At 36.0% G+C, this 13,175-nt stretch overlaps 1 protein-coding gene across 2 annotated transcripts in view; it reads right to left on the minus strand.

The window, feature by feature from the left end:
• LOC140432566 (uncharacterized oxidoreductase YjmC-like) overlaps positions 1-13,175 on the minus strand; it is a 60,659-nt gene that overhangs the window by 22,914 nt on the left and 24,570 nt on the right. For both annotated transcript variants that reach the window (XM_072520557.1, XM_072520556.1), the window contains exons 2-4: positions 10,554-10,696; positions 6,539-6,694; positions 6,186-6,374 (exon numbers count right to left, since the gene is read on the minus strand). In XM_072520557.1, coding sequence (XP_072376658.1) covers positions 6,186-6,374; positions 6,539-6,694; positions 10,554-10,680 — 472 coding nt within the window. In that variant the 5' untranslated portion in view covers positions 10,681-10,696. The remainder of the gene's footprint in view (positions 1-6,185; positions 6,375-6,538; positions 6,695-10,553; positions 10,697-13,175) is intronic.

Here is a 13,175-nt window from a genome sequence, read left to right on the forward strand (position 1 = left end):
GACCCAGAGTACAGGGATACACCTGGCATACAGTCAGGTCTAAAACTGCAGAAGGGTCAGATGCAGGAATATTCGGTAGTAGTGTACCCAGAATCCTGGATAGGCTTCAATGAACAAAAAATATATGACAAGATCTACTTTTTATAAAAACAATTACATAGATTATGGTATCCATAAAGCCGTTAGGCCTTCACCAATCAATAGGTTTGCTTGCAAATATAAACAAGAGATGTACCAGAGGTGGAAAACTCTGAGGTAGGACAGGATCAAACGGAGCTTAAATAGCACCAGATAGGTAAGAAATCAATGAGGATACACTTCATAGCGATGGACATAACTACTGACACAATACAACCAAAACTAAATGCATGCTCATCAGCAGAACACAACAACCTCCGATGCAATTGACATTAAACAACCGAAAAATAGAACAAGTGTAGACATACACATACCTTGGAACCACAATCAACACAAAATGGGACCAGTCAACAGAAATAAGATCACGAATTGAAAAAGCGCGAAACGCGTTCAACAATATGAAAAAGTGGTTCACAAGCAAAATCTCAATGGAACTAAAATTAAGACTGGTCAAGTGTTATGTCTTCCCGGTCTTGTTCTATGGAGCAGAGGCATGGACCACAACGGAAGCCACCCTGAAGAAACTAGAATCCTTTGAGCTGTGGATATATCGCTGTATTCTTCGGATATCCTGGATAGACCACATCACTAACATGGAAGTAATGCAGAGAATAGGCAAAAGCAAAGAAATAATCTTCACCGTAAAGAAACGGAAGCTTGAGTACTTCGGACATGTCATGAGGCATACTAAGTACCGGCTGCTACAGTTAATAGTCCAAGGAAGAATCGACAGTAGGAGGGGACCGGGAAGAAGACGACACTCATGGATGCATAACCTGCGACAATGGTTCGGACTAACATCGACCGAACTGTTCAGAGGTGCCGTAAATAAAGTCAAAATAGCCTTGTTAATAGCCAACGTCCGAAACGGATAGGGCAAAGGAAGAAGAAGAAGAAATGGGGGAAGACACCACTTGTTGGCAGAATCCATGCACTGTGTTAGTGGACGATATATGGGGTGAAGCATAATCAACAGCAACAGAAACACTAAGTATCACGACAAGATATAAATTTCGTGTCGAAAAAAAAAAACAGGAAATAGTGAAAACCTTATTTCCTAGTAAACCCAAAATAAAGTTTATGATCCGATAGGTAAATGGTCGCCCAGCTGAGTTTACAATAAAAGAAATTGCAAGAGGAGTATGGACATTGGTAAATCCTGTGGTCCAAACCGTGTGCCACCAGAGGCGATAAAAATGGTTGTTAGAGAGAAACCGGTCGTAGTTAGAAATGTTTTAAATTGCTTCTCTACAAACAAGATTTCTTAAACGTATTAAAGCTCACAATATTATTATTACTATTTAAATCCAGTGAAGACCCGGACAAAGATAATCCTTACAGAATACTTAATATGCTTATTAGATTGGCTTGGGTAACTCTACAAATATCTGAAAAAAATCTCCATCAAAAAGACCTGGAAACATTAGAAGTGATTTCACAGGGAGTATGGATTTAGAAATTCAAGATCAGCATATTATCATCATTCTGGCTTTACAAGCCTGTGCGGATTCTAGCTTCCTCTATAATTTGTCTCTAGTCGTTCCTATTCATCGCCTTCTTCCGCCAAACACGTATTTCCATATATCTCACATCTTCATCGATGTTATCAAGGAACTTTGTTCTGGGTCTTCCTGTTGTTAGGTTCTAAAAGGATTAATTAGGAACGGGCTAGATCAGCGATAGATGCAGTAAAATCTGACAAAGTGAAGGACTCATAGAATAGACGGATGACTCTGGTAAGGTTCAATGTGAAGAACGCCTTTAACACTACCAACTAACGTCACATAGTGAGAAAAGTAAGAATATCGGAATACCTGATAAATATAATCAAGAGATATCTCACCGATAGATACATTACAGTGGCAACATTATCAGCAAAATTATCAGGAGTACATCAAGGTTCGGCCCTGGGACCGCATACGGTATTCATGCAACAAAAATAGCTCAGGCTGCTGCTGCGAAAAAGTCAACAATGACCTAAAACTGGCGATCAACAAGACAGATGTAGTAATACTGAAAGGTCCCAGACACAGAGGCAACATGACTGTTTAACTTATAATATCAATAATACTTACAATATTATAACTGTAATATAACAATGGAACCGATAAACTGTGCTAAATATGTGGGCATATACCTTGATAAGGGATTAAGATTCACAAAACATCTGAGTAATGATGTTGAAAAGGTAGCGCTATGAACGGCTGCCATCAATAATATAGTGCCAAATATAGGGGAGCAGCTACAAGAAATGAATATTCTTGCAAATATTACATCCTATCCTTCTATATTACACTCCCCACTCACCTTCTAGCAAAAGAAAGAGATATGGTATATAACAACGATTTTGAGCACCTACCACAAGTGAGAGCCGAGATATGAAACCAGATGTTAGACGGATGACAAAACGAATGAGAGACACAGACAAGGAAGACGCAATGGACAAAAACGCTAATTCCAGATGTGAAAGCGTGGTATAATTGTGGGATAAGAAAGGTAAATGCACTCTGCCAGCAATGAAAAATATTCTTTGAATCGGTACCAGGAACGTAAAATCACTATCCACAAGAGAATAAAAAATAACCAAAAAACTTAATATTGATATCCGGGCATTTAAAAAAAAAACAAGGAAAAGGCCAAATTATGTTAGATAACTAGCTAATTTTCTATAGTGGTGCTGCTAAAGAAACCAGAGCCAAAAGAGTCGCCTTCATTAGTACATCACCATCATTCTGCCTCTGTTGGCCGTGCAAATTCTGAGATTTATATCTGTGGTAGTATTATTTTCAGTGTTTATTAATTCAGCATTCATCGCACGTGAATTGAGTCAGAAGCTTGAGGACGGCTATAGTGGAAACGGACTTTGCCAGGGTTCTTCACATTCAGAAAGCTCAGCCTGGATAAGCAATCCACCGCCCTACTGGTCGGGGAAAGACTTTGTCAAGGCTCTCCTGCCAACGAGAGGCATCCCTTCAAATCCACCTCATGAAAGACGGTGCCGCAAGGGAAGCGAACGTAACGAGAGCCTTAGTCACGTTCTGCAAAAGTGCCCCGCAATACACTGGCACCGCATCAAGAGACACGATCAGCTCGTTACGTGTTTACGAAAGGCAGCTGAAAAGAAAGGGTGGATATGCGAAGTTGAGCCGCGAATCAGATGCGCCGACGGGACTCTGAAGATACCTGACCTTGTCGCGCATCTGGGTGAGCAGGTTATTGTCGTGGACGTTGCCGTCAGCTGGGAGGGTCCTGAACCCCTAAGTACAGCTGTTGCTAATAATACAGCACTGTACACTGAGCCTCCATTTCTTCAGACCATGCAGACCCGATATCCAGGGAAACAGATTTGCATGGCACCTCTAATCGTTGGCGCCCGCGGAACATGGTGCCAGTCGAATTCTCGTGTCATGAGAATTTTCAACCTTTTAAGGTTCGACTTATGGTGGACGTTGCCGTCAGCTGGGAGGGTCCTGAACCCCTAAGTACAGCTGTTGCTAATAAAACAGCACTGTACACTGAGCCTCGATTTCTTCAGACCATGCAGACCCGATATCTAGGGAAACAGATTTGCATGGCACCTCTAATCGTTGGCGCTCGCGGAACATGGTGCCAGTCGAATTCTCGTGTCATGACAATTTTTAACCTTTTAAGGTTCGACGTCCGCAATTTCATCACAAAGGCGATCATGGGTAGCATCCATATTCATAGTCATTTTATGCGGTCCTAACATAAATGACTTATGATCTTTTTTTTCGAGTATTTGCATATCGGCTTCTTCCTATCGTGGGTCCTACGTTTGTCTAGTTAGAGTTTCAACTACTTGACTTACGTAAATGTTGTATCGTCCTTTATGTCTGTGACGTCCCATTTTTCTACTATTTTTATTACTTTACATACACTATTTTTAAACTTTTTTGACAGCCTCTATTGGCTGTGTGGCTGATTTTTCACGCCCGCGATATGCATTTGGCGGTGTTTTTGCTATGGGAGGGATGGTCGGCTCGCTCGATATTAATCTGGCCAAACATCGGGCCATAAAAGGGCCATACGCTGCTGGTCTGTTGCTTCCCGGATCGGAACGGGGAGGAACAGACCAGCAGGACTAGGTTGGTTACATGATGATTGAAGCCACACAACCGGGCATCGCCCGGCCTACGTACCAAAAGAGGTTATGGCTCTATTCTGATAGCGCTCCCAGGTATACAAATTCGTTCACCGCTTCGATGACGCCGTTTTCTATAACAAGTGGTCGTAGGATTTGTGGTTGCGTGCTTATTTTCATATACTTCGTTTTGTTGGTGTTTATTATTAAACCTATTTTTGTAGCTTATTCTTTTAATGGTACATACGCCTCACGTACAGCGTTTTTCGTTCTTCTAACAATATTGATCATCAGCATAGGCCAGGATTTGCACTGATTTATTATATATTGAACCAGTGGTTGTGATTTGTTACAAACGTATTACTTTTTCCAGAGTCAGATTGAACAGTATACAGGAGAGAGGGTCTCCCTGGTTCAGCCCGTTATTTGTTTTAAAAATTCTCTTCTATTCACAGAGTCGTAGGCTGCTTTGTAGTATATAAATATGTGATGAGTATCAATGCCATATTCCAGGGTTTTTCCAAAATTTGTTTTACGGTTGCAATTTGATAAATTGCCGATTTACCACCTCTGAAACCAGCCTACTATCCGTTCTGCATAATATGATGCCCTACGGTGAGATAGTACTGTGGAAAATATTTTATACGCTGCAATTAGAAGCGCAATTCCTCTGTGGTTAGAGCATTTAAAGATATCTTCTTTTTTGTGTATTCTGCAAAGTATTTCAATATTACAATCATTGGGAAAGGCTTCTCTGTGTTCATATTTTTTTTATAATGAGATTATCTATGGGGTCTAATGGGTGATTTGTTTCTGGCTAGTTTTTTAACTGAATCTTCAACTTCAAGAATCGTTGGTGGTCCCTCTTTCCTCTTGTCTGCTCCCCTTACCTCATCTCTTTCATCTTCTAGGTTTTTTTCTTCTTCCTTTATATTTAGTGCCTGGTTAAAGTATTCCACCTATCTATTCAATAGATTTTTCCTTTTTGTTAATGAGTCGCCATTCTGACTTCTGCATTGTCTTGTGGTTGTCTTGAATTTTTTACTGTTAATGTTAACTTTCTTATAAAATGCTCTAAATTCTTTTTCTCTGTTGAAGTTTTCTATATATTTAAGTTAGTTATTTAAGTGGTTTCGTTTTTTCTTTAGTGTATCCTCTTTTCTTCTCTTCTCTTTGTCTGCTAATTCTCTACAGTTGTTCTAGTTCATTAGTATCTACATTAGTACACCAAAAACTTGCAAATCAAGTAGATGACTGTAAATATGTCTCAGAAAGAATAGTTCTAATAAATAATAAACTAGACATCCATGCCTTAAATGTACCTGAGACCAACAGAGACGCAAATACAAGAAAAAATATAAAATAAAAAAAAGGATTGTTTATAAAATAGGTACTAAAGCCATGTTAGAGTTGCTTCCTCAGACAGAAAAGATTTATGTCACGTTCAGAGCGTTTGCGAAAGCCGTTCTGGTGAGGCCTATTGGGCCGAAATACGTATAAACGGATGCGCAAGCTCCCTGTACGTGAAATCAAATCTTAACTGTCTTTTCCTTTTTATATGTACTGAAGTTTAAAGAGTATTGTTACGCCAGCCCCTTGCCTATCGAAAATCAGTCTGCCGTTTGATGACTTGCGACGCACCAGTTGAGAAGCCCATGGAATAATTCGAACATTCGAAGCTAGAGACGTAACGGCATTGGGAAATTTCCAGGCACTGAGGCGGACAATATAGATACAGATAAATTAAATTGTAGAAGTAAGTCGAAATAAATTTGTAGTGCTAAGTAATAAATATTATTAATTGTGTTTTTAGTGCTAGAAGTGCTAGTGTTTGACGACTGTAAATAAATTAGGATAAGTGTAAATAAAAACTAATATCAACATCACAGTATAGTGAAATTAAAACATACATGAGCATTTTTAATTTAAATAACATATTACTTACGATGACACACTACTAGTCCAATTCCAGTATTTTCAGCTTTTTCCATAGCTAAATTCATACAATATTGTCCTACAACAGCACCAAAGCCGTTATTACCGTTTACTACAGCAGTGGCCACCGTTTCTTGATCTATCCTAGGCACGATATTGGGAAGCGTTAGTCCGCTCTTCACATCTTTAAGGTACATTTCTAAAATGAATGTAATGTTATAATGCTTAATATCTACAAAATGACCACTATTCAAAAAAACAATTATATATTTTTCGTCTATGGATTCTGTTAAAAGAATGAACTCTTTTAAAGGCAATTAGTAAATTACCCGATGTAAAATATTAGTGGAAAAGAACACTTGCCTAATCTATTCATTCCATGGCTGTAATGTCCTCTGTAATCGGCTTCCAGTAAGTTATCTGCTACTATTTCAGCATGAGTTTGATTACATCCAACCGCTTTAAAACAGTCTATCATAAAGCGTTTTGCTTCCTTTAGCGGAGTAATAATTTGTTTTTCTGAAAACAACATAGAATAAATTGTCGGAAATAAAAACGTCGAATCATTTTTAAATTTAAAATGTTATTAAAAAATGGTAAATATAATCAGTTAGATATTATGGTTTATTAGCTTTAACAGAATTTATATATCAATAAATATTTAATGTAAATATTTTTCTCCCATATTTTCCCACACGGGAAACTTTACCAATACTCATAGAATAATAAAGTGTAAACCCTAAGAATGGACTTATAAACGCTAAAATGTTTGTTTATGGAACGCTAAAAGTCATACAAAAACATATATTAACCAAAGAAAACTGATTTTTTAATGATTTTATTGATCCTGATGATTTAAACAATGCTTAAGCTTTATTTAGAGTCATACCAGATCTGTACCAACGGTATTAAACCCGCGTTCAATTCCTAACTTCGCACTAATACGTAACAGCATCCTCTATGGCGTACAAGATTACGAGCATGATCCGTTGGTAATTCTTTACGAACTTACCGCAGTTACTTAAGGGGGATAACTTGATTTATAACAACTTGATTTTATTTACATAACTTTTTCTGCTCGTTACATTTTCTTATCTTTAAAAATGACAGAGATCCGAGTAGCGAATTTGAATTAAGTTCTACTTTAAACTAGAAAATAGTGGTACGGAGCCTATTACAACGATGCTGAAGTCTTTTTAAGATGAATTTACGAACAAAACGCAGATAAAAGAACAGTTAAATCGGTTTAAATATTGCCGAGCGTTTATTAGAGGTAAACCGCGTTCTGGTTGACGTTCTAGCATAAAGACAGCGGAAAATATTAAAATGTGGGACTTGTGATTAAAAACCGTCGTCTTTCGATTGTGCGAGAACTAGAAATCGTTCTTGGGATTGTCAAAATTTGTGTTTCAAAAATTTTATGCGAAAATTTGAGAATGACTAACATGTTTATCAGGAAGGCGAAAGATTTCTTAGCTGAAGAATCTACGTACGTGGTTCAACACAACAACCACCAATTTTCAGACCTGCAGAGGCAAATTAATTCTACAATTGCTAATAGCAGTGCACAAAAATATTCGCCTAGAAATAAATAGTGAGCTTTTGGTTATGATCCCAAAACAAAACATTAGTCTTCACACGGACGTTTCCATCCGAGTATTCATGTTGACTGTTTTTTTAATAATGAAGGTACTGTGCACCATGAATATGTTTAAAGAGTTCAGACGATTGACAAATTATTTAGGTACTTTTGAATTCTAAAAAGATTTCTTTGTCCTATGAAAAGAATACGGTATGAATATTTTAGTCATGCGGCGATTGGCTTCTTCGTCACAATAATGCGCCAGCACGTTGATCGAACCGTGTACAACAGTATTTTGGCAAAACATAAGTGTTTACTTAACTCTGTAAACCTACGTATGGTCCTGACAAAGCAATATGCGATCTTTTCTGTTTCCAAAACTAAAAATTCCGCGTAGATGGTAATATTTTGATGAAGTAGACTATGCAAACAAATGCGACGATGACAGTGAAGGTCAGAAAAATTATAAAACTGTTTCAGTGACTTCGGCATCATCGGTGAGTACAAAAACTGTCATTTTTCATTTACTGTTGACACCAAAACTTTCCTTTTTATATCAGATTTTGTATGATATAATAGAACAATGAGCACACCAGAGCACTTTATTAAGCTAGAAAAGGAACTTAAACACATAAAATTGGACATAATTGGCTTTTGTAAAACATATCTACCAGGAGAAAAAACCACTATTCTAAAATCAGGACATACACTTCAAAATAACTCAAATGAACGTAGCGGACAAGCTGGAGTAACAAAAGTTAGTAACGTGAGTAAGCAGTAATAGTTAACAAGACTTGGTAACTGAAATCAACGCCATATCTGAGAGAGTTATCAACGCAATACTTAACTTAAACAAGAGGTATAGTATACAGTTTATTTATGGATAAGCATCAACAAGCCAGGTATACGATGAAGAGGTGAAAACATTTCTTAAAGATATATCTAAAGCCATGAGTGTACGCAACACTCACTACAAGACGATTAGTGACAATTTTTGACGCTAAAATTGGCCACGAGAACAAAACGGTCTTAAAAATCATTGGAAACTTTGGGTTGGTCACGAGAAATCACGCTTAAACAAAGGAAACCGGTTTGAGCACGTTTTTTAACAAACCCAAACAGCGAATATGAATGTGGAAGGTCTGATGGCAGTACCAAAAATAAAATTCATTTTATAGTCTTAAGTAACCAAAAAAGTCAGCCCAAACGTCTCAGTGGTAATTCTTTTTAAAGGTGAAGAGTGCATATTTTGTACACATTTTTTTTTTATTTTACCGCAAATGAAGTTCTATAAATATGTTCAATAAGTAAACGTTGCGCGATTTTTGCTATTTTTATTGATTCTTATGAGATCGATTAAATTTATAACTTCCATTGACAGGTCGTAGTGAGATTTTTATTTTTAGAGCCCAATCTTTAAAATCTATAACATGAAATTTCGCTTTTGAGTCTTTTCAACAAATATTAGGGATTTGAAATATGACTAAGAAATGCAGAATTTAAACTTTCACAATAGAACCGATCGAACGTTACGGAAAATGCCTCCACATAATAATAATTAAGGTAAAATCTCAGTGGTTGGCTGTATACCATAGTTTTAAAACCTTAAAATAAAGTAAAAACTTCTGATGTACGATGGTATATTTTTATACTCGTTTGCTGAAGTGTCTTTTATCGGCATCTGCAGGTTCCCAAAAAATTCCTGTCTTAAGTATTTCTTTCTGTCTATTATTTTCTGGTAAATAATTCTATGATGTTGACTTGTTTCCCCTCTCCTCGGTATTATTTTGCTTCTAATAATTCTTTCTAGTATGCATTTGTACTCTTCTACCTTATTAATTAATTTTCTATTGATTAGTACAACGACTTCTTCCTTAGCTTATGTTCTAGCTAGCCAAACATAGTGTACTTGCCTTTTTTCTTCTTTCTTTGATAGCACACATGTTTATCTGTGTATCAGCAAATTCTCTAGTGAATTATTGTTATCTTGTGTTCATGGATTTGATATTCCAAGTGACTATCCTTTATATATTCTTTTTTTTTATTGATGCGTTGTCCGGTTACTTGCATTAGTCGTTTTCAATGGATCCGTCCTGTTTATTCGAGGCACATTCTTGGTTCTACGAGCACTGCTGTAATTATAGTCCTCAGATAAGGTGCTAACCTGGTCTGAAGACTCACTCCTTCTTTATCCGGACTTGGGACCGGCAATGACAGCTGATTAGCTACCCACTACTCCCACCAACTGCCCTAAGCGGAGTTTGTATAACTTACGTATATAAATATTCAGCGTATCTATCGTAATTCTTTAGAAATAACCTGTTAAAAAAGTCAGTTTTGTTACTAATTATCTTAAAATATACCTATTTAGTACTTAATACTTGTTATACTGATCTCACCGTAAACAAGAAAAATGCTAACATTACCCAAACGCAATTTATATCGTGAAATTATAATTGTTATTAGAATGTGTCTGTGACTGTGATATCTATATTACGCAATAAATGCGGAAATGTTAAGGAAATTTTAAAAGATAATGAAAATGAAAACGGTCAGGCAATAAAACTGAAAAAATAAAAATTTCCCTTACTATCAAACAACAACAATACTCATTACAATGATATTTTACAATAATGCATAGCAAACTTATCCTGTAGAAAAAGTATAGATACTGTTAAATCCACAGAAATGAAACGCGCATTTAATAATTATTAGTCATATTTTTTAAATGCTAAAAATTGCAATTTTTACTTGGCACATAAATAAAATTTATTTACTAAAAAAAATCACACTTACCTTTTGTTTTTAACACTGACATTTTTCTATGGCACAATTTTATATTGTTCTTCCTGATCAAGTTCGAGACGACTGGAACAGGTCTACAACCTACCAACAACTTTAACCCTGAACTCATATTTGACATTCCGTCAACGGCTAATCTAAAAAATAATTTAATCACCATTCAGCATTTATCGGCATTATGTCGCAACACGTGTATCTGCATATATATTTGCTAAGATAATAAAAATGAAGGTGAAACTTATTAAGTCTTAAAGTAGTGGCTAAGAAACCACGATAACACAAATTTAATAAGTCTTTAAATATTTATTTAAATGTGAAGTGTTATATTTCATTTCTCACATTATGTTGTATAAATTATGGTTATTCATGTTTTATTAATTACCTTCAGAAATCCGTTTTAGAGGACTATATGTGTATTTTTTTTAATTATATTATGTATATCCAAATATACTATTAAGAAAGGACCCTATGGCAGCATCCAATATTTATTTAACCTCTCCCTTTTTGTGTCATACGTCTTTCCTTAATGTTTACTACCGAAGAATCATTTTACCTTTTTTGTATTACGCCACCTTTCGTTTTTTTCTATGTCGTGAGATTTTCCTCTAACATTTAAAATTTCGGAGGTATTTAATATTTGTGGTCAATAAACTTACACTCAACAAAGCACCAGATGAAGATATGATAAGTGCAGAAGTACTCAAGACCACAAAAGAAACCAAAATACAGTTACTTCACCTCTTCTGCAATCAAATATGGCATTCCATATAATGGCCCACTTACTGGAAATAATTTAAAATCACAATACACAAAAGGGCAGCTTCCATAAATGCCAGTAAGATAATGTTAAAAATCATCAATAAGATACTGAAAAGTTTCCTACAAACAGAAATATTAGGAGAGCAGACCAAACGATTTTTGAAGATTGGACAAATGAAATTAAAAATAAAGGGAATTCGGTATGATGAAACAAAACTGATTTATATTAATCAAAACATTTATTTGTAACAAGAATATTAATTAAAACAAGAATGTGAATATGCTATATTCTCTCAACTTTGCTCTTCAGTCACTAACATCTATCTGCTAAATCAAATACTCCCCACGTTGGGCGCCAAAATATATTGTTATAATAACGAGATTTAGCCCATAATATTGTGACAATTAACTCACAAAAGGGCGGCTACCAATTTGTTCACCCACACACAATATAAAAAATAAGCTTGAAAAACTTTAAGTAAAAATTTGGCCCCTAGAGATCTCGTACAATATCTAAAAAACACTGTGAAACAATTTTATATGATTGTAAAACTTTGGAAAAGAAATTTTGTATAACCTAGAAAAACTAAATAGTAATTACCTTATAGGAATATTATCACAGTGTCTTTCAGGAAACAAAAAGAACATAATTTAAGCTTATTTCACGTAACACTCAGTATCGTCAATATAAAACGTCACTAAGCTGGAGTTCCACGTAACCCTCAATCTCTGTTTCAATATAAACGCCATGAACCTAGAGATCCAGCTTTTTATATCTTAAAAAGCTTAAAAATGACTATATCCAGTTATTCTACAACCTTTTGAAGACTTGTGTAGAAGGGACACGCGGTTTTATTGCTCCATGCTCATGCTTCATATTCGAAGGCTTTAACTAATATTCCATATTCCAAAATTTACAAGAATTAATGAATCAGAGGACAAGGTTAGCAGATGAACAACAGGGTTTTCGTAGTGGAAAATCATGTACAGATGCAATATTCGTTATAAAGCAAATTTCTGAGAAATCAGACCAGCATTTCTGTGTCTGATTGACTTAAATAAAGCATTTGACAGAGTAAGACTCAAAGATATAATCCATCTTCTGTATAATAGAGAAGTTCCTCTAAATATTATGAAAACTATTGAAAACATCGGACAAAACTACAAAATGGAAGTAAGAATAGATGGATAACTTACAGAACCTATAGAGATAGGCAGTGGAATAAGACAGGGGTCTCTTTGAGGTCTATGCTTTTCAATTTCATCATGGATAAAATCATCAAAAGCGTTATTTATTGAGCGTATGGCATTTCGACACGTCTACAATATTGCAATAAACATTATAATAAACGTTAAAATTGATTCGATATAAAATAGGTAAATCAGTTCATAGGCAAACGTCGAGGTTGTTTATATACATAGTTAATCGACTCGGATCGTCGCAAACAATAAGTCTTGTGACCTGCCCTCGTAGGCTCGCTGGGGGCACTCCTACGTTATGTGCTTGATAGATTTGAGCTCGCTGCAGCTGCATGACGGTGATGGTAGCTTGCCCCATTTGTGCAACATATCTGCACATCGACCATGTTGAGTTCTGATGTGGTTAAGTGTGAGAAGGCCTTCGATAAAGTCAGACACCAAAAGCTGTATGAAATCCTAAGAAGCAAAAACATCGACTGTCGCGACATTAACATCATATCCAGGTTATACTGGGAATAAACAGCAAAACTCAAAGTTGATAATGAGTTAACCGAAGAAATTGAGATTCTTCGAGGTGTGCGTCAGTGTTGTGTGCTTTCTCCACTATTATTCAATATATATAGCGAAACAATATGTCAGGAAGCGCTCCTAGAGCAA

The sequence above is a fragment of the Diabrotica undecimpunctata genome, chromosome 1 (assembly GCF_040954645.1).
Source record: "Diabrotica undecimpunctata isolate CICGRU chromosome 1, icDiaUnde3, whole genome shotgun sequence".
In the NCBI taxonomy this organism is placed as follows: domain Eukaryota; kingdom Metazoa; phylum Arthropoda; class Insecta; order Coleoptera; family Chrysomelidae; genus Diabrotica; species Diabrotica undecimpunctata.